Raw genomic sequence first — 25631 nt, 5'->3', positions numbered from 1 at the left:
AGCCTGGGGGTGCCAAGCGATGCCCCACAGCCCCCAAGGGGGTCTGGAGGGATGGCAGGCGCCCTTACGTGGTGTGATCTGTGGGCAGATGGTGTGCCGGCCAGGTCTTGATCCCACTTAAGGAGTTGTCTCTGGGATTTAGTAACCAGATGGGAAAGACTGTATTTCTGTATCCAGAGGTGCTTCGACTGTGCCGGCCTATGAGGGTCACGCTGTGGGCTGTGCGCCAGGCATGGTGGGGGGATATTCTCACTCCGGTGCGCTGCTCCTCCCGGGGAGGGACTGACTTGCTGGGTAGGGTTTATCCCCATTTAGCCATCCACCGGAGAAGAAAGGGGCCCCGGGGACCCATATCCTGCCTGTAGTCACACAGCTGATAATTGGTAGAGAAGTAGAAACTCACACCGTGAGGTTCCCACTCCAGCCTCCTCACCCAACTCCCACCCTGTCTCCGTTAGAGCCTGGAGAGAGGTGACCGGCTGCTTCAGAAGGTCGTGTTTAACCTGGGCTTCTTACGGGGTGCAATGGCTCAAGCCTGTAATTCCAGCACTCTGGGAGGCTGAGGCAGGTGAATTGCTTAAGCGCTGAAGTTCAAGACCCCCCTCTACAAAAAAATTAAAAAGTAAAAAAAACTAGCCAGGCATGGTGGGACATGCCTGTGGTCCCAGCTACTCAGGAAGCTGGGCAGGGAGGATCACTTGAGCCCGGGAGCTCGAGGCTGCCTGCAATGAGCTGTGATCGCACCACTGCACCCCAGCCTGGGTGACAGAGCAAGACTCTTGTCTCAACAACAACAACAAAAAAAACAAAATTAAACTGAGCTGCTTCACCCAGTCTCGGGATGCGAGTGGATTCTTCCAACTGAATTCCCAGTGTACATTTATCTTTGAGTGTATTTTTGTAATGTTTTTGCATTTGACATGTGGTATTTTTTCCATTCACTTAAATATACGAGGATCCACTAGACAGCCGATGCTATACTGGGTGTTGAAGACACAAAGTGGAATGCGGTTCAAGCAAAAATTCTCAGCCAGATGGGAGCATTGGAGAGACTTCCGCCTCCCAGAGGCTGCCATCCACGCGGTCGTCTCTGCCGCCCATCAGGAGGGTGTGGTTAGTCACCCCGGAACAGATAAGAAAACAGGGTTTCGGAATCGGCCCTTGTGGAATGCCTGGGCCGAGCCCCACTCAGCCCTGCATCTCTGAGCTGTTGGGGAACCCGTTTAGATAGTCTCAGCCCTGGGTCTCTGTACTGTTCGCAGCCCTGGGTCTCTGCGCTGTTCCCAGCCCTGGGTCTCTGTGGTGTTGGGGACCTGTTTACATGGTCTCGGCCCTGGGTCTCTGTGCTGTTGGGGAACCGTTTACATGGTCTCGGCCCTGGGTGTCTGTGGTGTTGAGAACTGTTTACATGGTCTCGGCCCTGGGTGTCTGTGGTGTTGAGAACCATTTACATGGTCTCGGCCCTGGGTCTCTGTGGTACTGGGGACCCGTTTACATGGTCTCGGCCCTGGGTGTCTGTGGTGTTGGGGACCTGCTTAGATCGTCTCTTGGAAAAGGTTTGTGACCTCCCTTGTGCCTGGGTTTGCAGGGAGTGGAGGTGTGCGCTGAGATCGGATCTGTTTTAAATGAAGCTGATGTCCCGGCCTCCTTTTTTGAATACAGTCTCATTGTTTTACAACTTGTTTCCACTTAAATGTACATCTTACAAGACTTTATAGGACTAAGGAAGTTAATCCATCCTTAGCAGGGATGCCAGACCCCTGGAGCCTGTCACCTGGGCACAGGGAGGTCATTTTAACTAAGCGGCTGGTTTCCAGTTTGAGACTGGTTGGGATCCTGCGGAGGGGCTCCGAATCCACTCACAGCAGGACTGTGTCTGCTTGGATGCTGGAGCTGGGGTTTCTCCAGCCACGGCTGGCATTGTGGACCGTGGGGTTTTGTGTCATCCGTGTCTGTTACCCACTGGAGAGACTGTTGTGTTCATTCTGCCAGATTACCCTTGAAGAAGCCGGGGAGGGGAGGGCGCTCCTGCTCACCTCTGCTTACCTGCCCACCTCGGGCTCATTCTTCCCACCCCACACCCCCCAGGGGGCCTTCAGGACGGGAGACATAGCCTGGACTACTTGTCATGGCGCAGCAAGAACTTCGTTACCAGTCCTGGTGGACAGAGACTGCCAACTCCCAACAGCCAGGTCTGGACCTGACTGGGAAACTTACAAGTTCCTCACTGGGGTTCTGGAGGGGTGTGCGAGAATTACAGAATCATTTAGACTGAAGCAGTCAGTCATTCAGCAATTGCAGGATGATTGTGGCCAGAGAAAGTGGCCAATTTGCCCTTTTTGGTGGCTGAGTTGGATGAGGGAGTCCAGGACTTCTGGCACATGACTGTTGTGGGGGCTTTTCCCGGACAGCCCCATTCCAAAGTCCATGTTGGCTGCAGGGTCGTTCATTTTTTCCAGTGAGGCATTTAGTGATGTCTGGGCACCGCACGTGGGGCTTTGAAGATGGGAGAGGAGTCTGGATGAGGAAGCACCATTAGAACTTGGATCATTCTGGGCCCTTTCTTTTTCACCCTGTATTTCCTCTGTCCGGGCAGGTCATATTGGGGGAGGGTGTTCGTACTCGTGGGTTGCTGCTTAGGGAACCCGGTGCTGTGGGAGTTTGTGGCCTGGGTTCACGGATGCTGCACATCTTCAAGCACATACTCCCCCGGGGTTTACAGACGGGCTCTGTGAACTTGTTAAAACTGTATGTAACATGCAGTAGGTGTATTTTCCTGGGGAGGGGGTCTGGTCTGCCACTTTGAACCATCTTGAGAGTAGACCTTTTTGTAAAAGCAGATGTAACTGTTTTATGACTTGAGGAGCAAGTCGTGGCTTGGTGAGCTGGCTTTGATTCAGGGGAGACCCACCTTGGGGTTGACATGCGCCAGAATTGTGGCCTTCACAGGCGTCCCCCGAAGCTGAGCCTGGGAAGGGGCTGACCTCTTTCTGTTACGCCCTCATGGGGTTACCATGTTGATGACATCTGAGCGGAGTGTCGCTGCGCTGAGGGTCGCAGCTGCAGCTCCTGCAGGGCTGTTAGTTGCTCAGACCTGCACGTACTTTCGGCACTGGGAAGACCTGGTGTTGAGGAAGCTGGCTGACCTGAGACCAGAGGGAGGAGAGGGGTGGTGACTCTGGCAACCTGGAGACTTAGGGACAAACTAAAGGACAAGTGCCACTCATGGGACTGTGATTTTTATGGCTTTGACTTTTCAAGAGAAAGTGGGCAGCTTCATGTTGACTTGAAGTCTCTTCTTTTAAAATAAAAATTAAATATTCTCATTTAAACAACACAGCATGACTTCAGGTCAAATAAACACAGGTTGAGGGGTAAAGGCTGGCCCCTTGTCCACTGTCTTTTTTTTCCCCTGTTTTTTTTGAGACAGGGTCTCGCTCTGTCACCCACACTGCAGTGCGGTGGCGTGATCACTACTCAACGGCAGCCCCAACCTCCTGGGCTCAAGCGATCCTCCACCTCGGCCTCCCAAAGTGCGGGGATTACAATCGTGAGCCACTGTTCTCTGACCCTCTCATCTAGTCATTTCCACCCTCTCTCCGTGGTACGGACAGGGAAACTGAGGCTCAGGCCATGCGGTGCCCTGGAAGTCCGCACTGAGCTGTTGGGCGTCAGTCAGCCTGGGCCCACCCCCGCCCCCCCCCACCCCGGTTTTCCAGCTCAGGACCAAGCCCTTTTTGCTCAGCCCCCATAGTGTGTTTCCTCGAGGCTTCCCAGCTCTCAGCCTTCCGCGGAGGTTCAGGCTGGCTGAGTGGGATGGGAGGGCCCCGGTGCCCGCAGGCAGGCACAGAGCGTCTCTGACTTAAAGCCACCCATTTCTGCTGGTGTGGGCGTCCCCCCACTAGAGGGAAGGGACCTTTTCCAGCCGTGACCATCTCCCTGCCTCTGAAGCTGGAGACCGTGGGCCCCTCTTCCTGCCCCTGCGCCACCTCCCCTGCTGCTCAGGCCACTCCTGGCTGCAGCATCATTGCTCCTTTGAGCACCTGTTGGCGTCCACCTCCTGCACGGCCTGGTCCCTGGTCTTGGCTGGAGACTAAGGGCCCTGTAGACAGGTGTCGGCACTCACTCGGTATGGAAGGGACAGGCACTCCTGGGAGATGTCCCCAGATACTCTGTCCCTCCTACTTGCCTGAGGGAGCTTGTTAAACACTCAGTCTCCTCCACGCTGGGGAGCAGGAGAGGGGCCTCGTGAGCAGGTGTCTCAGCATCCTCCTCCCTCTGGCTCTTTCCACTAAGAGGGCACCTGGCCTTGACCTGTGCGCCTCCAGCTCCAGCCCCCTTCCTCCTGCTGGCCCATGCCCCCGGCTCCTACCCGCCATCCCACAGAAACTTGGAGACCTCAGTGCCCGCCCTGGAGCGGGGTCCAGGTTGGGTTTCCCTCCTGGGCACCTCTCGCCTGTGTGGACACCTTGGACCCCATCCATTCCTCTGCCCAGGGCCTCCGGAGGGAGGAAGGGCTCCCGCAGGAGTGGGTACAGTGGAAGGCAGCCCGGTCAGCTCTGGTGCCGCGGGCTACACAGGGCACCCAGGGGCGGTTCTGGGCTCCAGCACAGGTGCCCTCTGGCTGAGCGCTGTGGGAAAGTGGGGCTGGGGGAGGCCCTGAGTCCAGAGCCTTCCTATTCCCAGCCATGTAGGTCCCATCTGTAAAACGGGTACAGCACACGGGTGGGCACCCAAACAGCTGCCACAGGGTGAGAGCTGCCGCAGGGAGGGGACCCCAGGTGACGCCAGCCATTTCCAATCCCTTCTCACATTGAAGGGAAGCAGCCGGCACCATGGCCAGGACAGCTGGGTTTCCTTCCGGCTGCTGAGCCTCCACGTGTGACCTGGGCTGAGGGCGTGAATCTCCAGCCTCTGTTCGCCCTCCGGAGGCTGGGAGTAAAGCATCCCACTGTGTGGAATAAACAGGTGGAGAGAGGCGCCTGGGCACCGCCAGGACCACTGCCTCCAGGAAGCAGCCCATGGCGAGAATGTGACAAGGTACTCCAGGGACCGCCGAGGGCACAGGGTGGCAGAGGGGCCGGGAATTGGCTGGCATGGGTGAGCCCCTGACTCCGTCTCAGCTGAGCTGTGTGGCTCCCGCGGCCTGTGTCACTTTGCTGTTTGGGCAGCGTTGCTTTCTGGAGTCTGCTTACATGAAGGGAAGTAAGGGTACAGGTAGCCGGTGCCCGGTAAAAGTCGCCCTTTGGTACCCTCGTCGCCATTGGCGCTGGGCACCATCTCCTGGAGTCACAGCTCTGGACACCGACCCCAGCCTTGACTCAGGGCCCTGCCCTCCCCTTGGTCTGTCCTGCCCCTTTAGGAGGCCGCCTCCCCGCCGAGACCAGGCTGCCGCCTGCATCTGCCAGTCCCGCCCTTCCCGCCACCCTCCTCTCCAGCCCTTCATCTGCCCGGCCGGCTTCTCCGCACACGCAGCAGCCGCTTAGGATAATCGCGTCAAATGTTGCTGCCATCTGTTGCCTGACTTCCCGTCCCTTGCCTCCATCCAGGAACCTCCGGGACCAGTCTGTGGCTGTGACCCTCAGTCGTAGGACTGTCGGCTCTTAGGAGGCCGCTGTCCACGGGCCCCCAGGATGCAACCCCAGCCTCCAGCGCCATCTGTGCAGAGCTCCCCTGCCGTCCTCAGAACTGTAGTGTGGTGTCCAACCTGGGAAGCCCCTCCAGGTGACCTGCCCCCCCCGGTGACACCCCTGGGTTTACCTGGTCCCTTGCACTGTCCAGTGCCGTTGTGTGGGCACCTTCTGAGAGCTCTGCACCCGTGTTCTGCAGAAGAACCCCTTTGTGTTCCCAGCATGGCAGTGGGCAAAGACAAGGCTGGGGAGACACTGGGGTGGCCAGCCCCCCTCCCAGTCACCCCCATTCACAGCAGGACTGCAGCTTCGAGGATGTTGTGGGGCTCAGGCAGAATATGGGGTTCAGGATGGCTGCTGGGGGCCCTAGGCATGGCTTGGGAGATGGCTCATTGTGGGTGGCTCTGCGTGGTTGTCTGGGGCCTGGCGGGCGTCTGGGGACTCCTACCGTGGCTCAGTGAGCGTGGTAGAGGACAGGTCTACGTGGGCCAGGCGTTGTGTTGCTTTTCCCTCCTGGGGTGGGGACTCCCGTGGCTGTGCAGGTTGCCCCCGCCCACCTGCCTGTGTTTTCCCAGCCCTTCTGGTTCCAGGTCAGGATCCAGGCCACCTGCGAGGGCTGTCCCTTGCCCTAGCCATGAGCGATGGCCCTGGCCGGTTTCTGGGACATAGACCTTGGGAAGCAAGTCCAGTGTGGGGACCCAGGGCAGCCTGGGGGAGGTGTTCTTAGTCGGAAAAAAAAAAAAAATGAAGGCACAAGCAGGCTGCCCCCATGCATCTGGAGCAAGGAGACCTCTCCCCCAGGGCCTCCCGGCCCCCTCCCTTGCCTCCACCCCCAAGAAAAATCGCTTTGTGCGCGTGAGCTTGGAACGCGTGGAGGGCAAATATGATAATGAATTTATTATGAAGCCGCCCAGGCTCCTGGGGGTCACGTGGTGCCCGTGCAGCCTCAGCTGCCAGGGTCTGTAGCAGGGTGACCTGGCCTCGTTAGGGCCACAGAAGCTTCGTTCCTTTGGGGGAGCAGGGATCGCGGGGGCGGGCACCGGTCCCCGAGCTGGGGGACGCCCTTTATTTGTTCACAAACATTTCTTTCTGCGGTAATGAAAAATTACCAAGAGGGGTGATTAGAGAATCCAGGTCCAGATTGTGCGTGCGGGGCCTGAAAGTGAAGGCCTGCTGCGCCCAGCCTCACGGGGTGTAATTACCCCACGGGGGGCTGTCAGGGGGAAGGGGCGGATTGGTGCTTGAACCGGGGCCCAGCAGAAAATTCATCTCAGCTATTAGCTTGTAATTACAGAGCACGGAGGGAGCAGGCCTGAGGTCTGGTGCCGGGGAAGAGCCGGGATGAAAGGAAGCAGTAATTATGGGATCCGCGGGAGGCCGGGAGGGCGGCTGGCACGCTGATTAATAAGCCCCTCCACCCTCGTGGGGAGGGGGAGCGAGGGATGGGACACCATATTTAATGGAGTAGAGAGACCTTCCCCCCTCTTTTAAATCCTGTTGTTGGAGCGTTTGGACAGCAGGCAAGCTGGTTTGGGGTCTGTTCCGAAGAACCAGGAACGAGATGGGTTCCGGAAAAATACCAGCTCGCTGGGCCAGCCAACCTTGCCCCTCTCCATTGGGACTTTGCTTCCTTTTCTTCTTGCCTTTTTTTTTTTCTGTTTAAAGCATTGTGCTGCTTCTGACCATATTACAAACCTACGCAGAGAATAGGAGAAAGTATTGATTCAAGAAGCGGTGCTTTGTTATGGGGGGGGCCTCGCCCCAGGCCTGGTGGGCTTTGCTTCCCTAGACCTTTCCTGTCTGTGAAATGGTGGGGCCTGAGGGTTTTGTGGTGCTGTGGGCGGCTGCTTCATTCTCCGTTTCCTGCCCTCTGGTTTCTGGCAGAAGCCTCTAGGTTCTCAGCTCTGCCAAGCAGACTGTCTAGACCAGGTGGGTTCTTTCTGGAAGGGTCCAAGGAGCAGACAGTTGAGGCTCATGTGAAGAAGGCGTATGTTTCCTGGCCCGAGGTGCCTTTAGGTGTCTGTCTATGGCAGCTTTTTTTTTTTCCTGGGGGTGGGGGTCAAGGTGGCAGCTGACAGTGGCAGGAAGGGGGGTGTCCAGAGCAGCATGTGATGTAAATAAGAGGGTGGGGGCCTCACAGACCTGGTCCACCTAGACCCCTGGCTCTTTTTCGCCTGCTGAGCTGCACATGTCAGGAGAGCTTGTACAGTGCAGAGACAGCCTCCGGCCCTCATCCATCACAGGCCTTCACCCGGTGGAGCTTATTGCCAGCTGTTAGGATAATGAATTTACATGAGCTGATAATGTAGACAAGAATTCAGTCAATGTCCAGGAGCGCAGAAGTTAATAAATACCTCTCTAATGAGGGCAGTGGGGGGTGAGCTTTCCCAGGGCCTCCCTCTCCCCGCTGCCCCTGGGTCCGCCACAGACACCTTGGCACCTGCCCTGGCCTCAGCCAGAGAACACCTGTGTGAAAGGAGGCCCACATCTGCCTCCCTGGGGAGGGCTGGGGGCTTTGTGCCGAGGCCTGGGGGGCAGCAGCCTTGAAGTGACCCCACCAGGCCTGTGATGGAGGGGCAGGAGGCAGGTGGGCCCTGGAGGCTGTGTCCACTTGCAGCAGGTCCAGGGAGACCCCTCCAAGGATCTCTGGGTTCCCCGGTGCTTGGCCTCCTGTCCTGGCCTCGAGGGAGCTGCCCCCAGCCGCTGCAGCTCCTGCCCCGCCTGCCCAGTGCACACATACTGAGGAGCAGCACTAATTTTAGATTCCCCCTAATGAAGCCGCTCATTTGGAATTCTATTTTAAGTGACCTGACATCAGCAGAGCCGCTTCCCAGGCTCACAGCTCCTCGGGAGCCTGCAGCTGACACCGGGGCAGGGATGCTGCCTGCAGGGGACCCCCAGGGACCCAGGGAGGCTGTACCTCAGGCTGGAGGGCCATGGGGCCTAGGGAGCAGGCATTGCAGGGATGCGGCCTGCAGGGGACCCCCAGGGACCCAGGGAAACTGTACCTCAGGCTGGAGGGCCATGGGGCCTAGGGAGCAGGCATTGGGCTTTGTCAGAGGCTGGGGTACGGAGGTTGCTGTCAGGATGCCAGCGGGCTAGTGATAGTGACATTGAGGTAGCCTCAGACCCGGGCATGGAGGGAGTGGGCAGAGGGTCTCCCTGGGTGAGGGCTTAGGTTCCGACTCCCGCAGGGACACCCCAGTTCCCTCCACCCCTGCCCTGGGGCTGGATGGCCCCACACTTTTGTTGGCGGTGCCAACTTCGTGCCGTCGAGCCGCCATCCCTTTGAATGGCCGCCTTTTAAAAGCCTGGTTCTCTGCAGAAGAATTAGAACATACAGAGAGAGAAAAAAGGTGAAAACGAAAGACATAGCTCCTCTCGTTGCCATCTGAAGACACTGCCAGTAGCCTCAAGGTGTGCGCACCATTTGGGGTACGACCTGGGACTCGCACCATGGCCTCTGTGTACCACTGATAGGCTTTGGATGTGTGTCCCCTCCAAACCTCATGTGGAAATGTGACCTCCAGTGTTGGAGGTAGGGCCTGGTGGCAGTGATTGGATCATGGGGGTGGATCTCATGAAGGGATTATCACCGTCACCTTAGTGACGAGCACGCTCTTAGCGAGATCTGGGTGTTTAAAAGTCTAGGACCTCCCCACTCTTGATCCCTCTCTTGCCACCGGATGTGCTGGCTTCCACCATGATTAGAAGCCTCCCGAGGCCTCCCCAGAAGCAGATGCCAGCACCACGCTTCTTGTACACCCCATAGAGCCAGGAGCCAAAAATAAGCCTCTTTTCTTTATGAATTACTCAGGCTCAGGTATTTCTTTATAGCAACACAGACAGCCTAGTTTAGCCCCCAACCCATGCCTGTGGCTGGTGGTCACAGCATGTCTGCCCGGGTGGCCAGCCGGCCTCATGAAGGCCATGGGAGAGAGAATTGGCATCTGCTCCCAGACCTCCAGGATGGGTCACCTCGAGGTGAAATGACCGTACAGTGCCCCATGTCCCCCTTTTGTGGCAGCGTGTGGTGCGGGTTGCAGGGCACAGTTGGCCACCCAGCCTGCACCGGAGATCAGCCCTAGAGCAGCCCTGGAGCTGGGCCCTGGCTGGCGTGTCACATGGGCACTGTGCTGAGGTCCTCTCAGCCCTGCTCTGCATTGGCCCTGGGATCCAAGCCTGCCTTCACCCATCTGGGAAATAGGCCCAGTCACGGCTTTCTCATAGGGCGGCCGAGAGGTAGAGTGGCTGGCTCTCTGAGGAATGTGGGAAAGGGGGATGAGGGATGCTGCTGGTCTCTGACATCAAAGGGACATGTTTTGGAGACTGAAGATGCAGAGTATCTGTGTGCAGATAGTTTCATTTCTTGGCTTTCTGATGGATTGAGAGGGCGGCCTTGATTAACAGAGGGTGTGGCAACACTGACCGTATCAGTTATCTAGCGTTGTGTAACCAACTGTCTGCAACTCAGTGGCTTAAACACAAAACTCTTATCTCAGTTTCTGTGGGCCAGGAATTGGAGGATGGCTCAGCTGGGTGGTTCTGGCTCAGGGTCTATAACGAGCCTACTTGAGATGTTGGCTGGGGCTGTGGTCTCATCAGAAGGCCAGCCTGGGGCTGGAGGATTCACTGCCAAGGTAGCTTCTCACTTGGCTGTTGGCTGGAGGCCTTGGTTCCTTGAAATACGGGTTTCTCCACAACCTGCTTGAGCATCCTCATGACACGGCGGCTGACCCCCCTCCACTGGAGTGACCCAAGAGGGCCAAGGAGGTGATCTTGCCTTGGCAGCTGCAGACTATTGCTCCCATTATACTCTGTTCATCAGAAGTGAGTTGCTCAGTCTGGCCCATGCTTGGGGAAGGGAATTAGTCTCTACCTCTTGAAGGGATGATTGATGAAGACTTTGTAGACATTCTTTTTATTTTTTGAGAGACAGGGTTCTGTTACCCAGGCTAGAGTATCGTGGTGTGATCATAGCTCACTGTAGCTCCAACTCCTGGGCTCAAATAATCCTCCCAAACAGCTGGGAGTTACAGGTACACACCTGTAGTTTCAGGGTAACTTATAGAGACAGGGTCTCTCTATGTTGCCCAGGCTGATTTGGAACTCCTGGCCTCACGCAGTCCTCCCACCTCACCTTTCTACTTAGTTGGGATTACAGGTGTGCCCGTCACGCCCAGGATGAATGTTTTTAACCATTACAGTCCAGTATACCTTAGCTGTGTGTGGTGCATACACGTGACCATTCACACCTTCTGATCGGGTGCCGTGGTTGGGCCATGGACTGAGCAGGTGCTGGTAATGAGCAGTGGGGGCCCGGGAAGCTGGGTTCAAGTCCTGGACATGCTGCTCAACTACTTGACCTTGGAACAAACTTCAGTCATCTGGCCTCGGTTTCCCCATCTGCACACTAGGCCTCTTGGGCTTGGGTGATGGCTGTGAGGGGTGGGACACAGGCTGGGTGGTGGGTGACGGCTCAGCTGCTGTGGCTTCTCCTGGGCTCATTGTGAGGCTGTCTTGAGAGGTGCCCGACTGGTCTGTGTGACTTCTGAGAGCTGCTGCAGTATCCCCTGGGGGGGTGGTCTTTGCATTCCTCGGGGCCTTGCTCCTGTCTTCCAGGCAGCCCTCCTAGCGCCACCCTCCTGAGCGCCTCGTTGGGACCACGAGGACCTGGTTCGTTGATGTCCGCGTGGGTCCCTGTGAGGGTGGGACTCTGTCCTGTGCCACTTTGTCTTTCTAGACATTCCCTCCTAAAAACCCCGCAGCCTACTCAGTGTGGTGCTGAGGGTGCTTTGGTGACAGGTAGGACCCGGTGGTCCTCTGGACTGCCCATGGCAGCCCCCGTGTGGGCCACGTCCTCTGGTGTCCCCTGCAGGCATCAGGACAAGAGCGCTGGTCTTCCCCCTGCCCCAGTGTCCTCTGTGTCACCTTTCCCCAGCCATCGGCCTGTTGGGGTCACGGGGTGGCCCTCTGCTGAAGGTGTGCGGGTTTGTGGGCCCAGGGCAGGGGGCTCTTGGGCAGGGTGCCCACCAGCTTGACACCACGTGTCCTCCCCACTGTGGCTCCGGTGGGGTGGGCAGTGCAGACCCAGAGCATGGGTGCCATTTGCTGAGACACCTGTGTGACCGTGGCTGGACCTCCTGCCTGCTGGGACTGGCATCTGTCCTTGCTCGCTGGCATGCTGTCTATTAATGGCCATGGGGCCCCCCACAGGCTCTGAAGCCCCTCGTGTCAGTTACCCCATTACGCTCAGGGGAGTGACCTCATGAGGTCGGCCTTGCTGTGCTGTTACCCCGTTGGGTAGATGAAGAAACTGAGGCCCTGAGAAGCAAAGTAACTTGCCCAAAGCAAGTTCAGCCAGAAGCAGCAGAGCGTGGGTCTGAGCCACAGGCGTGCTTTCCTTGCCCCCACCAGACCCACAGGGAGAGGCACTGATGGCAGCCCGGTGCGGGGGACAGGCAGAGACCAGGCCAGCCTTGGGGGCAGTACGGCCGGCAGTGCGGAGCGGAGAGCAGCTGGCAGGGTTCAGGCTGACCGAGGAAGGGCCCTTGTTGGCTGCCCGCATTTTCTGGAAGTCAGGCTGCCAGGCAAAAGCCCCCGCCCTCCTGCGTGCTTGCATGTCTGTGCCAGGTTGAAGCGGCCTTGGAAAGGCAGGGTGGGGGTGCGGGTCCCCCTTCCACCCCTGGTCCCTCCAGAAAGACCCAAGCTAGGTGGGGCCCACTGCTGCGGGGCACGGCCACGGCACCACGTGACTGCTGGCAGCTGGGGGCTGGCTCGCCTGCCATGGGCGTGGGGCTCTTAGGGGTCCTTTGTTCCTGAGGTGTGAGCTCTCACTGGAGAGAACAAACGATGTCCCCTAAACTCGCTCTTGCCTCACTGTTGTCTCATTTGCAGCTCTCCTCATAGGCAGTGCCCCCGCCCTTCCCTCAGTACCCCCAAAGAGTTATTTTCTCCCTACATCCCCTGTCAGGAGAGGGAGGACTTTGCTCCCTGAATACACGCCCAGGGCCCATGGCCTTTGGTGGCAAGTTCTGGGGATAGCAGGTGGACAAAGGAGGTCTTGAGGGGGTCCCCTCCACACTGCCTCCGGGCCTGCCACCCATGGGGACAGGTTCCAATCAGACTTGTCAGTGTGACTTAGAATCTGGCAGAGGTGGGGTGGGCTCTGGAGGCCAGGGTAGCCTCTTCGGTGAGGGCGGTGGGCGCACAGCCCCGGGGGGACCCTGGGACCCCCTTGCCCTTACCCCATAGGAAGTGCACAGTCCGCCCCTCTTGTGTTATGTGTGGTCCCCCAGATGATCTCTGTGACGCCAGCATCCGCCACTCCAACCAAGATGCGTCCGCAGGGAGGAAGCCGGGATCCTGGCCTGTGGGTGATGTAGGGGTGGGGGCGTCTCGGGAGGGAGGGGATGCTGGTGAAAAACATTTTGACCAAGTTGGGCTTTTATTGGTTGGACACACGGGATGGGAGGACTGAGGGCTTGTTCGGAGGTGGCCATGTCCTTTCCCCAGTGGTTCTAATGTCACCAGATGGCTGCACCTGGGCTCAGACCTGCTGCTGCTGCAGCTACCACCACTGTCCAGGAGGGCCAGGTCAGCTGTTGCTGGGCCAGGTCGGCCTGAACTTGGCCCTGGAAGGAAAGGGAGGGTTCCAAGCTGCACCGCGGTTTGGATTCGCAGTTTTCTGTTTTTAGCATCTCAGGGCAGACTCTGTGCCCAGTAAAGGGCCACAGTGGGGTCTGTGGGGCAGCCGTGTTCTCCACCACTCCCCGTCAGCCTGCCTGTGTGGCCCCATCTCTGGGACCCCTCTCAGACAGAGACGCACAGGGTCCCTGAGTGGCGGGGAGGCTGGGGGTCTGCGCTGAGTGCCCGTGTGTACTGGGCTGAGTTGGGGCCTTAGTTTCCTTTTCTGTAATGTGGGGCAGAACTCGTGCCAGCCTCCTGAGGGCATTGCCCTGCGTGCCTGGCATCGTGTGCTTGTCGCGTCGGTGGCCACAGCAGTTGTCTTGGTTCCCGTCATCCCTGGGCCTCTCCGTTGGCGTGTTTCTATCCTGAGGATGTGGGCTGAACGCCTCCTCACCCTGGGCCTCAGTCTCCTTCCCCACACCCTTCGATGGTCTGGGGCCTGTTGGGTGATACGCGGGATCCTGCGCGGCCTGCCCAGCCCGGATTGCCCTGGAGAGGTAGAGGGACAGTGCTGGCCCAAGCCAGTCAGCATCTGGGGTCCTGGGGGCCCCTTGGGTCTGTGCCAGGTTCCATCTGGACTCTGGGGACAGGGTCTGTTCTCTCCGCAGCGCTGGCTCTGTCCTGTTCTTGCTTGTCCTGCTGGACCCCCCGGGGCTGCCCCTGCTCCCTGCATGCTGCTGCTGACACCGGCACCCCCCGCCCCAGCCCTGCCCACCCTGCTCTGGTGCTGGGCGCTCCTGCTCTCTGGGTGACCTCTGGTTCTTCTTTTCCTGTTTCAGGCATGAGCCATGAGCCCAAGTCCCCTTCGCTAGGGATGCTTTCCACCGCGACCAGGACCACCGCCACCGTCAACCCCCTCACCCCCTCGCCGCTCAATGGCGCCCTGGTGCCCAGCGGCAGCCCCGCCACCAGCAGCGCGCTGTCGGCCCAGGCCGCGCCATCCTCCAGCTTTGCCGCCGCGCTGCGCAAGCTCGCCAAACAGGCGGAGGAGCCCAGAGGTAAGGGGGCCCGCCAGGCTGCGCGTGGGGGGAGCTGCGGCTCCCGAGGCCAGGACTCAGCCTCCCGCCCGCGGCGTGCACGTGCACAGCAGGTCTCGTTTTTCCTGTGCCGTGTGCTCTGCGTGGAGCAGGCAGTGCTGTCTGAGCTGCAGACCCTGGGCCAGCCCGCCCGCCCCAGCACCTCTGCTTTGCCTCTGTGCTTCTGTCTCTCCTGCCTCTGTCCTTCCTCGGCCCCCGGAGTCACTGTAGGGATGTCTGGCCGTAGCGAGGTCCTCCTGCCAGCTCTGTGACTTGGTTGGGAGGAGGGTGGGTGCCCTGGACCAGGCTGCAGAGGGAGAGCTAGGCCCTAGTGCTCCCTGAGTGGCCCCTTGCCCAGGCTTCGACCACCCCCTCCAGACGTGGCAGAGAACATGGTGTCCCTGGACACACAGTGGTCTGGAGCGGGGATCTCTAGCACAGCTGACCCCACCACTGCTTAACTCCCTGAGGCAGAGACTGGGGGGAGCGTAGACAAGCGGCCCCTTGGGGTCTGGAGCCTTGGCTTCTGGTATCACCTGGGCAGGACCTGCTGTGTGACCCGGGGCCCGTACTGACCCTCTGAGCTTCGTTTTTCCTGTCTGTGCAGTGAACCTCTAAAGAGGCCCCCTTTGGCTCTGGCTTTGGGGCACTTCTTGGGGCCTGCAATGACCATTGGCTGCCCATGCCCGGGCTGCTGCTGGCACGAACGGGGTGGCTCACTGGGCGGCTGGAGCTGCTGGGGGCCTTGGCCCTGTGGATTCCGGCCTCGGACACCCTCTGGACTCACTGCTCACAGGCAGGGGAGCTGAGGAAACAGGGACCCCAATGGCATCTGCTTCATTCACCTGAAAGGCCCATGGCTTAGGATCCTGGGTTCCAGGGCCCTCCAGGGTGGCCACAGAGCAACACGTGCAGGAGCTGTGTCCGTCTTTATATTATCCGGGTTCCAGCTTGGCAGAGGGGACACCTGCCCTGACCAGGGTGGGCTGGGGGGTCTTCTCATTTCTGAGTGTCTCCTTCCTGGGTCCTTTCTGCTACTGCTCATTGGAGAGTGGGGGAGTGCGAGAGGACACAGCTGGCGTTGATGGATGGGGGACACTGGCCCAGGAGGGAGGCCCACTGGGGTCTGGTTTCTGTACCACCAGGGGGCAGTTCCTTGCCTCCTGGCTCTTCCTGGCAAACCAGGCACAGGCGGGAGCACCAGAAAACCCTCCACGCCCCCTGCAGGGGACTCCCTGGCCACGCCTGAGCGGGCCAGGTTGCATGGGCCCCACCTGTGTCAAGAGGCTAGGCAGCTGCAGGCAGATGGCTCGGGAGAGGCAGACTGGACTCTCCGGGGTGGTGAACAAGGCGACTGGGGACAGACCCCGGGAGGAAGCTGAGCCTGGAGTCGAGACCTGGGCTCTCCTGAGAGGGGCAGAGAGAAGCGAGGGCAGAGCTGGCCCGGCTCCTCCTGCCGCAGTGGTCTTTTTTCCCAGCGTTTGGAGGCAGGAGAACCAGGGCTGGTGAGGGATTTCCGAGGCCACGGGCAACAAGTGGCTGGCGCTGGTGCTGCCCGGGCTGGGTTACCCCTGCATCCTGCCTTCATCCAGCAGCTGTGTCTGCTTTGGGGCCTCTGGGCTCCACCCCGGGTAACGCTGCGGAGGACGTTGTCAGGAAAGGGCAGGTTTCCCTCCTCGCCAAGGAAGGTGGTGGAGAGGTGTTCAGACTCGCCTTCCCTCCCTGGGCCTGGCAGCGGCCATGGGCGTCACAGCAGGAGCCTGCCTCATAGGGCGGTCTCTTCCTCTCTGCTGCCCCAGGCTGTCCCAAGCACTTGGCTTAGTGGCTCGGCCAGCAGGCGGCCTGAGTGCCAGAGGCTGCTGGTCCCCACTGGCCAGTAACAAAGTGTGCCACTGGGCACCCATGGCAGGAGGCCAGACACCATGGCCTCGGGGCCTCCTCCCTCCCAGCTTCGACCGGGGGACTGGGAAGGGTCCCCCAGGGTGGTTGCCCCGCAGGAAAGATGCCCCCAGATGAATGCCTGGGAACTGGGTGGCAGAGGGTCAGGAGGGCGGGCGAGCAGTGCCACTGCCTGAGCTATGTGCCCACTGGTTCACTTACCCAAGTCACCCCCATTGAGCTGGGAACGCCAAGGTTTGTGGAGCAGTGTTCGGGTCTTGCGACGCCCTTAGCTGGGCCTGGGCCCTTGTCCCCACTTCCATTTTGATGAGTCTCCATCTGGTCATCACTGGTCAGGCCTTGGTCTGGATGAGGAGGGACTGGGTGACTCGTTCTCGTGACCTCAGCCACTCAGTGCACCTGGTCCGCATTCTCATGGAGTCACACCCACCCTGACCTCACCTTTCCCCGTCCGTGGAACTGGCCGGCAGCCCTCCCAGGCCCCTTGGGCAGATGAGAAGGCCGAGGTTCAGAAAGGTCAAGTCGCAAGACGGCAGCCGCAGCGGGTGGGGTCGTGCCTGGGTCCTGCTGCTGCCGGACCTTCCCAGGTGGGCTGGGAGAGCCACTGTTAGGACAGTTCTGAGCAGGTGGTCCCAGTGGTCCCTGCTGGAGGGGAAGCCCCTCCCACCCCTAGCACCACTGCCCCTGGTGCAGGGAGCTGGCGTTTGGCGCACAAGAGTCTCTGCCTGGCCGTCAGCGCGCTGACCCTGCCTCCCTGCGGGTTGTGGAATCCTGGGTGATGGTGGGGACATGTGGGCCCTCCAGCTTCCCTCTGCTACTTCCCCACCTGCGCCAGAGGGCAGCAGGGGGAACCTTCGGCAGACTTGGCAGTGGGAGGGGTCTGGATTTTTTATTTAAAATTTTTTTAGTTATAATTCCTATGCCATAAAATTCACCCTGTTGAAGTGCGTGATTTCGTGATTTTCGTACACAGTGTGTGACTATCTAATTCTAGAACATTTAGGTCACCCCTAAGAGAACCCCAGTGGCATTTGCTGTCAGCCTCCACGTCCTCCCTCAGCCCTTGGCGGCTGCTGTCTGCTTTCTGACTCTGTAGACGTGCCTGTGGGCATTTCGTACACAGGGGCTGGCGCGGCGTGTGTCTGGACTCCTCTGAGTATGACATCTCCTGGTCCTCGTGGGCCGTCTGTGGCGTGACAGCCCTTTCTGCCTCTCGTGGTGGGACGACCCGGGTGGGGCCACGAACCCCCAGCTGCCTTTCTGCTCCATCCTGGAGGTGGACCAGCGAGGGCCTCCTTGCCTTCATCTCGGCAGTAGCTGTGTATCGAGCGCCTGCTGTGCCCCTGGCGGGCTCGCTGTGCTGCTCACACAGCCTTCGCCTCTGGTGGATGAGAACTGAGCCCCCGGCTTGCCCGGGTCTCACGTTGTAAGTGGTGTGGGGAATTCCAACCCCCAACTCGTGCCTGAGACAACGTAGCCCCCTGCCACACAGGTATAGCCTCCTCCCCGCAGAAAGGGAGACTGGGCCTCTGTGAAAGCCACACCTCCCAGGGGACGGGGTCCCTCTGGTGCCTGCCAGGTGCCCAAGAGAGCACCAAGCCCCTGCGGGCTAGCGGCTGAGCTGGCCAACTCACAGGCCCACAGCCAGGGCTGCCTCCTGGCGATGGCACGTCCCGGGCAGAGGGGGCAGGGATGGAAGCGGGGCAGCTCCCAGAGCTGCAGGGGGAGGTGGCAGGAGAGGTGGCAGGGCTGGCGCACTCAGGGAACAGCAGAGGCTGTGCTGCCCCATGAGGCCCCTCGTCGGGGGTCCACCGGGCCCTGGCCGCCTGCGGCAGCCTTCTTTCTCACTCACACTGACCCTCCTCTCCAGTGCGCGCCTGGTGACTTCTGGAAGCGCCTCTCATTTTTTGCCATCTGACCATGATTGCCTCCACGTCTCTCCTCTCATTGTGTCTCAAGGGTGCGGTTTAAAAATTCAATTCAGACGAAGCTGTGGCGTGCGCTGCCCCAGGAGAAAGGCTAGGAAGGAGAGGAAAAGGAGGCCCTCGCTGGGATTTATATTTCTGGAGGCTGAGATGTATTCTCATCTTCAAAGCTCAGTCACCCGCCCACCAGCACGGGGCCAGACACCCATCCCCAGCGCCAGCCTGACCGTTTAACCTACTCACTCCCGAGGCCGGGGCTCCCTGGGCGAGGGCGGACGCTTGGGAATCGCCGATGCACACCCCCACCTTCCTTCCTTGCTGTGTGATCTGGGCAGGCCGCTTCGCCTCTCTGAGCTTCCGCTGTTTCTTGGGTGAGGAGCAGGTCTCTATCTCATGAATTGTGGGGCCTCAGTGAGAATGAGCCGCAGCTGGGCATGGTGGCATGAGCGTCAGTGCAGCAGGCCTCCACCCTGGCTCCCTTCCCTGCCCCCTACCCTGATGCTGCCTCCTTTCACCTTCCCCATTCTTGCCACCCTCACCTCCTACGTGGCCTCCCACACCCCTCCACCCACTGCCACGCCTTCTGCCCACTCTCCTTCCTACCCCGGTGACCCCTATCATCTGCCCAGGGAGGGTGTGTGCTGCCCCGGTGGGGTGGGAAGGTGTGGGTCTGCCATGGCTTCCCCCCGTCAGTGGCTCTGGGCCGGGAGCCTGCGGTGGCTTCCTCTTCTCCCAGTGGTGCAGGGTGCAGGCAGGGCCGGGTGGCTGCCTGTTTGTCTTGACTTCCTGGGAGAAAGGGGGGCTTGGAGTGCCCAAGCCCCATGCAGCGTGTTCTGGAAGGAGCCTTGGGTTGCAGGTTTGGGCGTGATCCCGAGTTGAGCCTGGGTTGCACCCCCGGCCCCTTCCCAGTGACCGACCCAGGCTCCAGTCTGAGCCCAGGTGTCCCTGACCCTGTTCTGCCCTGGTGGCTGTTGATCTCTTTGTTCCTCCCACATTGTGCCAGCCACCAAAGGGATGTCCCCGGGGCCACCCAGCCCTCCCTCCAATGCAGGTGGACCAGCTCCTGCCATAGCCCAGGCTTCTCAGGTGGCACCGGGTCCTTGGGTACAAGCAGAGGACTCCCTCCCTGCCTCTCCTGCCAGGACCTCTTCTGCACAGAGAGACCCCACCACCCCGATAGGCATCTGAAATGCCAGCCTAGGAGTCCCAAGACTGAGGGGTGGGTCCCAGCCCCATGTCCCACCCCCTGCCCTGGACAGATTTTGACCCCCCTCTGAGCCTCCTGGGCACCAGGCCTAGCCTGCCTCGCGGGTGTGTCGGGATCCCCACGTCATCCCTGTCCTCGGAGGTGCTTGTTGACTGAATAAGAGGTGTTTGCCCCGAGGGTGCCACAGGAACGCCTGTGCCTGGAGCCAGGCCTTGTGCTTCAGGCTCCCCAGCTCCACACCCTGAAGGCAGCCCTGAGCTGGGCTGGGGTTTGACAGCTGTTGGGCCTGCCGTGGAGCTGTCCAGGCTGGGGGCTGCCGGGTGTCTCTGGCCCTTCCCCTCTGGCCCCTGCAGAGGGCAGGCCGTGGAGCCTCCACTGCCGCCCCCACTGCTGTGTGACGAAGCCAGGGCTGCTGCCAGGCGCCCTCACAAGCTGTGTGGCATCTGCTTGCCGTACGCAGCAGGCAGCAGCCTCCCGCGGGGACGCAGTGCCCGTCTGCCAAGGCGGCGGGGGGCGGAGGTACGGGGAGCCTTGCGTGTCCTCAGCTGCTCCAGGAGGCAGAGGCAGCACCTGGGACCGGGCACCTCCTCCCTGGGAAACAGTTGGGGGCGATCATGCTGTGGGCCTTTGCTCTGGGAGGCCAGTGCTCTGGGAACAGGGTAGCACCAGAGCCTTCCCAGGTGGGCTGGGAGAGCTGCCATCTGGAGGACAGTTCTGAGCAGGTGCTCCTGGCTGGAGAGGAAGCCCCACCTCACCCCAGCACCACCCATGGTGCAGAGAGCTGGGGTTGGACGCACAAGAGTCTGAGCCTGTTCCCACCCCATTTCTTGTCACCAGCCCAGTGGCTGGGACTCATGGCTTCCCTGCCCACACTTTACTCCCTTAACACTAGCCAAGGGGCTCATGGTACCTGCCCTGGAAGCTGCCAGAGGCCTCTCCAAGCAGGTGTTAGCCGCTGTGTTACCTGCGGCAGGAGTGGCCCAGCCACCCAGAGCCCAGCTTGGGCCACAGGGACGGGGCTGACGGGTGGTGGCAGTGGGGCTGGAACTGCTCTCTTGTCATCAAGGCCTGCGGGGCCCTGTGCCGCCTTCCCCGGTGGTGTCTGCTGGCTGCCTGCCTCGTCTTGTCACTGGCTTTGCAGGCGAGAGGGGAGGCAGATCTGGTTACTGTTTGGTCCCTGGTGCCACCTGAAACCAGGATCCCACCTGAGTGGGCAGGGACCATGGAGCCTTCCTCGTGATTTGCCGTGGGAGTGATTCCGCCGTGGAGCCGGCCTGGGCGGGGGAGAGGCTCCCCCTTTCTGCCACTGCCTCGGAAATCTGCCTCTCAAAGAAAACAGCAAAACAAACACGGAGGAAGGATCCCGCCTGGCAGGCGCGCCTCGCGTGGGTGTCAGTCTGCGGCGGCGGTGGCTCTGCAGGCGTCTGGAGCCGGTCTGTCTCCAGCGCAGGTGTGAGCACCGTGGCGTCCTCAGCGTGCCCCTCCGTCCTCCTGGCCCGGGGGGCAGGGGCGGAGGGGAGCAAGGCCGGTGGAGAGGACCCCACCACCTATCCTGACCTCTTCTCCGCATTGCACAGTGGGGAGCCCTGGGCATGGTGGAGGGGCCCAGTACTTGGCGTGTCAGCTGGTGGGGGCCTGTCCTGGGATAATGGAGGCAAGGCTTCCCCTAGCCACTTGGATATAAGGGTGATTTTTTTCCAGTTTCCCCGATGCACCCTCTGCCTCCTCGCAACCACTGTGCCTCTTTCTTCCTCCTCACCCTAATGCCCCACCTCCCTCGGGGTACCCATCTCAGCTCCTGTGGCCTCACGCGGACTCTCCCGGCCCTATCCGGCTCCCAGGGTCCAGCATCTCAGCTCACGCTGTTCAGCAAATAATCGGTCCCGGCAAAATGCATTTCAAGCTAGAAACCCACACCTCCCATTGTCAGTTTGGGTTTGATGACTGTGGCACACGATGGCAGGGTGGGTATGGGAGCCCGCCACTGGCTGACAGTCCCCCACCCTTTGCAGCTGTGAGGTGGGGCCTCGTGGGTGGACGCAGGCCGCAGGTTGGGAGAGGCCCGTCCTGGGAGCCACGTAGGGCGGCTGCTACTACTTCGTCTCCCACGTCTCCCTGGGACGCAGGGGGTCGTGGCGTGACTTCAGCCCTGCGCTGTGGTGTGCCTGCTGTCCCGTGTGCCAGGGCTGCAGTGACTCCAGAAGGTCTCCCAGCCTGTTCTCGTCACCTGTGCGATGGGGACTTCACCTCCCAGACCCGCATGATTCCCAGTGGGCAGGGAGCTGACTGGCTCTTTCCTTTGGGGTCTGCTGTTCCCGTTCAGCTGGGCAGATTTCAAGGAAAGCGGCTGGGGTGACTCGGCTCCTGTCCCACTTGCCTACTCACTGGCTGGTGGCTTCCTGTGGCTCCCATGGGCCTTCTGGGCCTCCCGGGCAAAGCACTGGACCTCCTCTGGCCAGGCTCCTTTCCACGTCCATGTCGCCACAAGTCCACCAGGGCTGGGTTCCCAGGTTTTGAATGGAAACAGCTCGGTAGGTGAGGGTAGAGAGTGGAGGAGCAGCCCGGGCAGACACAGGTTCTATGGACCTGCCCCGCCCGCCCTGCAGCTGTTCCAGCCCACACTGGCCGAGGGCCCAGCCGGCATCGCTGTTGGCCTGGCTACTCCAGAGTCATGGCACGTGGCACGCTGAGGCTCCTGCTCAGTGGACTCTGCCCAGAGCTGTTTCAAGATTGAGCTGGGAGCTCAGTGTGATACTGCACGCCTATAGTCCCAGCTACTTGGAGGCTGAGGTGGGAGGATCACTTGAGCCCTGGAGGTTGAGGCTGCAGTGAGTCATGATTGCACCACTGCACTCCAGCCTGGGCAACAGAGAGAGACCCTATCTCTGAAAATATTTTTTAATTAAAAAGAAACTTTTAAACACTGACTTCGGGACAGAACAGATGACAGGAAGAGCCCCCAGGTTAGCAGACACACAGGGTCCCCTGGGTTCCCACCCTGGCCGGCACCTGCCCCTGCATGGTTGAAAGCAGGGGGCAGATTGCAGCTGGGGACCCTCCTTCCGAGGGGCTGTGATGGGTCTGTCACTCACCTGCCTATTCAAACTGCCTCTCATCTGTGTCTCCATCGGCAGCATGGAGTAGGCATGGGCTAGGCATGGGCTGTGGACGCCGGAGCCGCCCCCTGGGGCTCTGGCCCTGCTAAGCTGTGGGCAGCCCTGGCTGTGGGAGTGGGCATCTCACAGAGACGTTCCAGGGACTCTCTTTAGGGAAGCACGTCCGTTAGTCACCGTTCTGTTCTCTCCGCCGTTCCCCTGAGTGGTTGCAGTGGGGCCAGGCTCTGGGGTGGGTCGGGGCCGTGCAGGACGGCGGCCGGGGAATGCCTGTGCCCGAGCTCAGCCGGGGAGTCTTTACCCCTCAGAGTGCCCTGCCCTCCCTTTTCCTTCCGTGCTCGCTGCTGGCCTGGCCAGGGCCTGTGGCTTTGGGGCCTGACCGCAGTGAGGCCACGCCCGCCTCGGTCTCCAGTGCCCTGAGAGTGGTCCTGGGGCCTGGCCCCCAGGCGCCTCTTAAAGACTGATGACTCTTCGGGGGGTGCCAGTGGTTTTTGCCTGGCGGGGTGGGCCTGAGCCTGGGTGGCTGACAGGTGCTGCTGTGGTGCTGCAGTCCTGTTTTTGCCCTCAGTCCACTCGCCGGCTGACTTTGGGGTGTCAGCTGTTAATTACATCTGCCCATGGGCCTCAGCACTAATCTTCGAGGTCAGACAGCAGAGGTGACGCGGACGCGGGCTGCCTCTTGTCATCTCCAATCCGGATCCGTTTCATTGACTAACTCCTGGCTGAATACCGCCAGTTAATTACAGCAATCACAGACCTTCCTGCTCCAGCCACGCGGTGAGAATGAGGGTTCGAGGGCCAGGCGCCAGCCTCGCTAATGGGCCTGGCGTTGCGGGGGCATCGATCGAGGCTGAGCTGGCTGGTCTGGTGAGTAGCAGCCCCCGGCAGGGATTAGGCCGCTGAGTGTCAATGGCCTCCCCTGGCCCCAGGCAAGACCCTTCCCCAGAGAAGCTGCCCGCCGCTCACGTCCTCCTCGCACTTCCTCACCCACTGGTGCTTAGAAACAAGGCTCATTCAGAGACTCTGGAGTGGAGGCTGCCTTGGTCATGGCGAGGGGTCTCTCTGGGAAGTGGGGTTCAGAGGGATGGGGCAGTGCGGGGTCTCTGTACCCCCTTATGGCATGGGCTGCAAGGTTCTCCCCATTTGTAGAGTTGGGGTACAGAGAAGTCTGAGGTCCCTGAGGCTTGCCACATGGTGGGGCTCCTGTTCCCACCTCCCCGCTGTCTGTCCGGTCCCCAGGGAGGACCCAGAGCCCACCTGGCCGTTGGCCCCAACTTTTCCCCTGGGCAGCAGGAGCCCGGATCGTGAGCTCTCAGCAGCCTCTGCCTCGACGGGGTGGCGGCTCTTGGTGTCTTGGTTTTATTTCCTTTTTCAACTCCAGAGCACAGATGTCCACATTTCCTCCACTCACAGCTACTGGAATCTAGATGGGGTCACCCTGGGTTTGGGCCCGGTGCACAGGAGGGCATCCCACGAAGAAGAGTGGTGAGGCAGGCACAGTTACTCGTAATGTGTAATCCCAGCACTGTGGGCAGCCGAGGCGGGAGGATCGCTTCAGCCCAGGAATTTGAGACCAGCCTGGGCACCATAGCGAGACCCTGTCTCTACAAAAAAAAAAAAAAAAAAAACAAACTCTACCCGGGCCTGGTGGCACATGCCTTTAGTCCCAGCTCCTCAGGAGGCTGAGGTGGGAGGATCGCTTGAACCCAAGAGGTTGAGGCTGCAACGAGCTGTGATTGCACCACTGCACTCCAGCCCAGCCTGGGCAACAGAGTGAGATCCTGTCTCAAAAAAAAAAAAAATGGTGGGCACAGTGCTGTTCACAGTGGCCACAAGGTGGGCCCAGCTTGTATGCCACCAGCTGAGGGCAAACCAGTAAGGACTGGGTGAACAGAGGCACACGGTGGACTGTCACTTAGCCTCAGGAAGGAGAGATTCTCTTAGGTGCTGCCATGTGGATGAGCCGTGAAAACGCGGCTCCAGTGAGAGACGCCAGACGAGAGCACGCGGTGGGATTCCCTTGATGTGAGGTCTCCGGAACAGGCCCCCCCACAGAGACGAAAGCCAGTGCGTGCGGGGCCTGGGGGAGAGGGCAGTGGCTGCTCGTGGGTACCGGGTTCCTTTTGGGGTGACGGAAATGCTCTAAAATGGATTGTGGTGATGGTCGCGCAACTCTGAACGTGCTGGAACCGGGGGGCCGTGCGCTGGGTGGGTGAGTTACGCGGGACGGAATCATAGCTCAGTGAAACGGTAACAACTGAAACCGAAGAGCCATGGAGATTCCACGGAATTTTTTTTGAAAGAAAGATCCTTTCCCTGGTTTTTGGTTTTTTCCCCCAAAAACTTTAAGTGAACTTTTTCTCAAAATCTAAATACGTACAGAAAAGCAGCTAGACCGCCAGTGTGCAGAACGAACCCACAGATAGGAGGGCTGAGGCCTGTTCTCCTGTCCCGCCCCCTGCCCCCGAGGTGAGGGGCATGGTGCCCTGCCCTGCAGCCAGCGTTTCCCTTCCTCAGGTGGATCTAGTATCCCGCCGGCACAGTGCCCAGTCCCAGGGGTTGGCCCAGCCGACTTGGGGTGGTGGAGTTCTCGGGGTGTGGGCAGTGAGTGAGTGGCTAGTCCATCTGGGGGCCTGGGGGCGGGTCACGCCTCAGGGGCAGCAGCCCTCAGCCTCCCTCCCTACCTGGGCCAGGTCGCGGTGGGTGGGAGCGTGATGAGGTGGGGGCCTTGCCTTGCGCAGTTCATTGCTGGGCAGAGTGTGACTGCCTCTGGGCTGCTCTGGGGCATGGCCAATGTGGCTGGACTGAGTGTCTGCCATGGGGCTGCCCTGTCCAGTTTTGCAGGCTGCACACAAGCCAGGAATCCACATTAAAGAGGCCCAGATAGCGTTTCTGCAGGAGACGACAGGACTGTGCTCTGGGGACGAGGCAGCTGCCCCCCCCCCAAGGGAGCACCTTTGGGAGAACAAAGTTCTGTTTCCACATGGGGATGCCTGTGGAGCCTCCCCCTCGCGTCACACCGCGGAGGCCACTTTGGCTGCCTGACGACTCTGGGCACCCCCTGTAAGCCGTTTTCTTTGGTGAATGTGTGTGTGCCCACTTCGGATGCAGTGAAGCGGGGATGACGCTGCTTCTGCGCCCGGAACCAAGGC

General features: G+C 60.2%; 1 protein-coding gene across 10 annotated transcripts in view; it reads left to right on the top strand.

Annotated features, from left to right (window-relative positions):
• Window positions 1-25631, top strand: part of GSE1 (Gse1 coiled-coil protein) — a 310266-nt gene that overhangs the window by 254669 nt on the left and 29966 nt on the right. For 4 of the 10 annotated variants that reach the window (XM_009196976.4, XM_009196977.4, XM_009196978.4 and 1 more), the window contains exon 2: window positions 14099-14317. The exons of 5 other annotated variants lie outside the window; for them this stretch is intronic. In XM_009196976.4, coding sequence (XP_009195240.1) covers window positions 14099-14317 — 219 coding nt within the window. Of the gene's footprint in view, window positions 1-713; window positions 5725-14098; window positions 14318-25631 lie in introns of those variants that run through there. One more of the 10 variants, XM_009196975.4, reaches the window with a different exon arrangement.

Source organism: Papio anubis, chromosome 18 (assembly GCF_008728515.1).
Source record: "Papio anubis isolate 15944 chromosome 18, Panubis1.0, whole genome shotgun sequence".
In the NCBI taxonomy this organism is placed as follows: Eukaryota; Metazoa; Chordata; class Mammalia; order Primates; family Cercopithecidae; genus Papio; species Papio anubis.
This window is presented reverse-complemented; position numbering and strand designations above follow the sequence as displayed.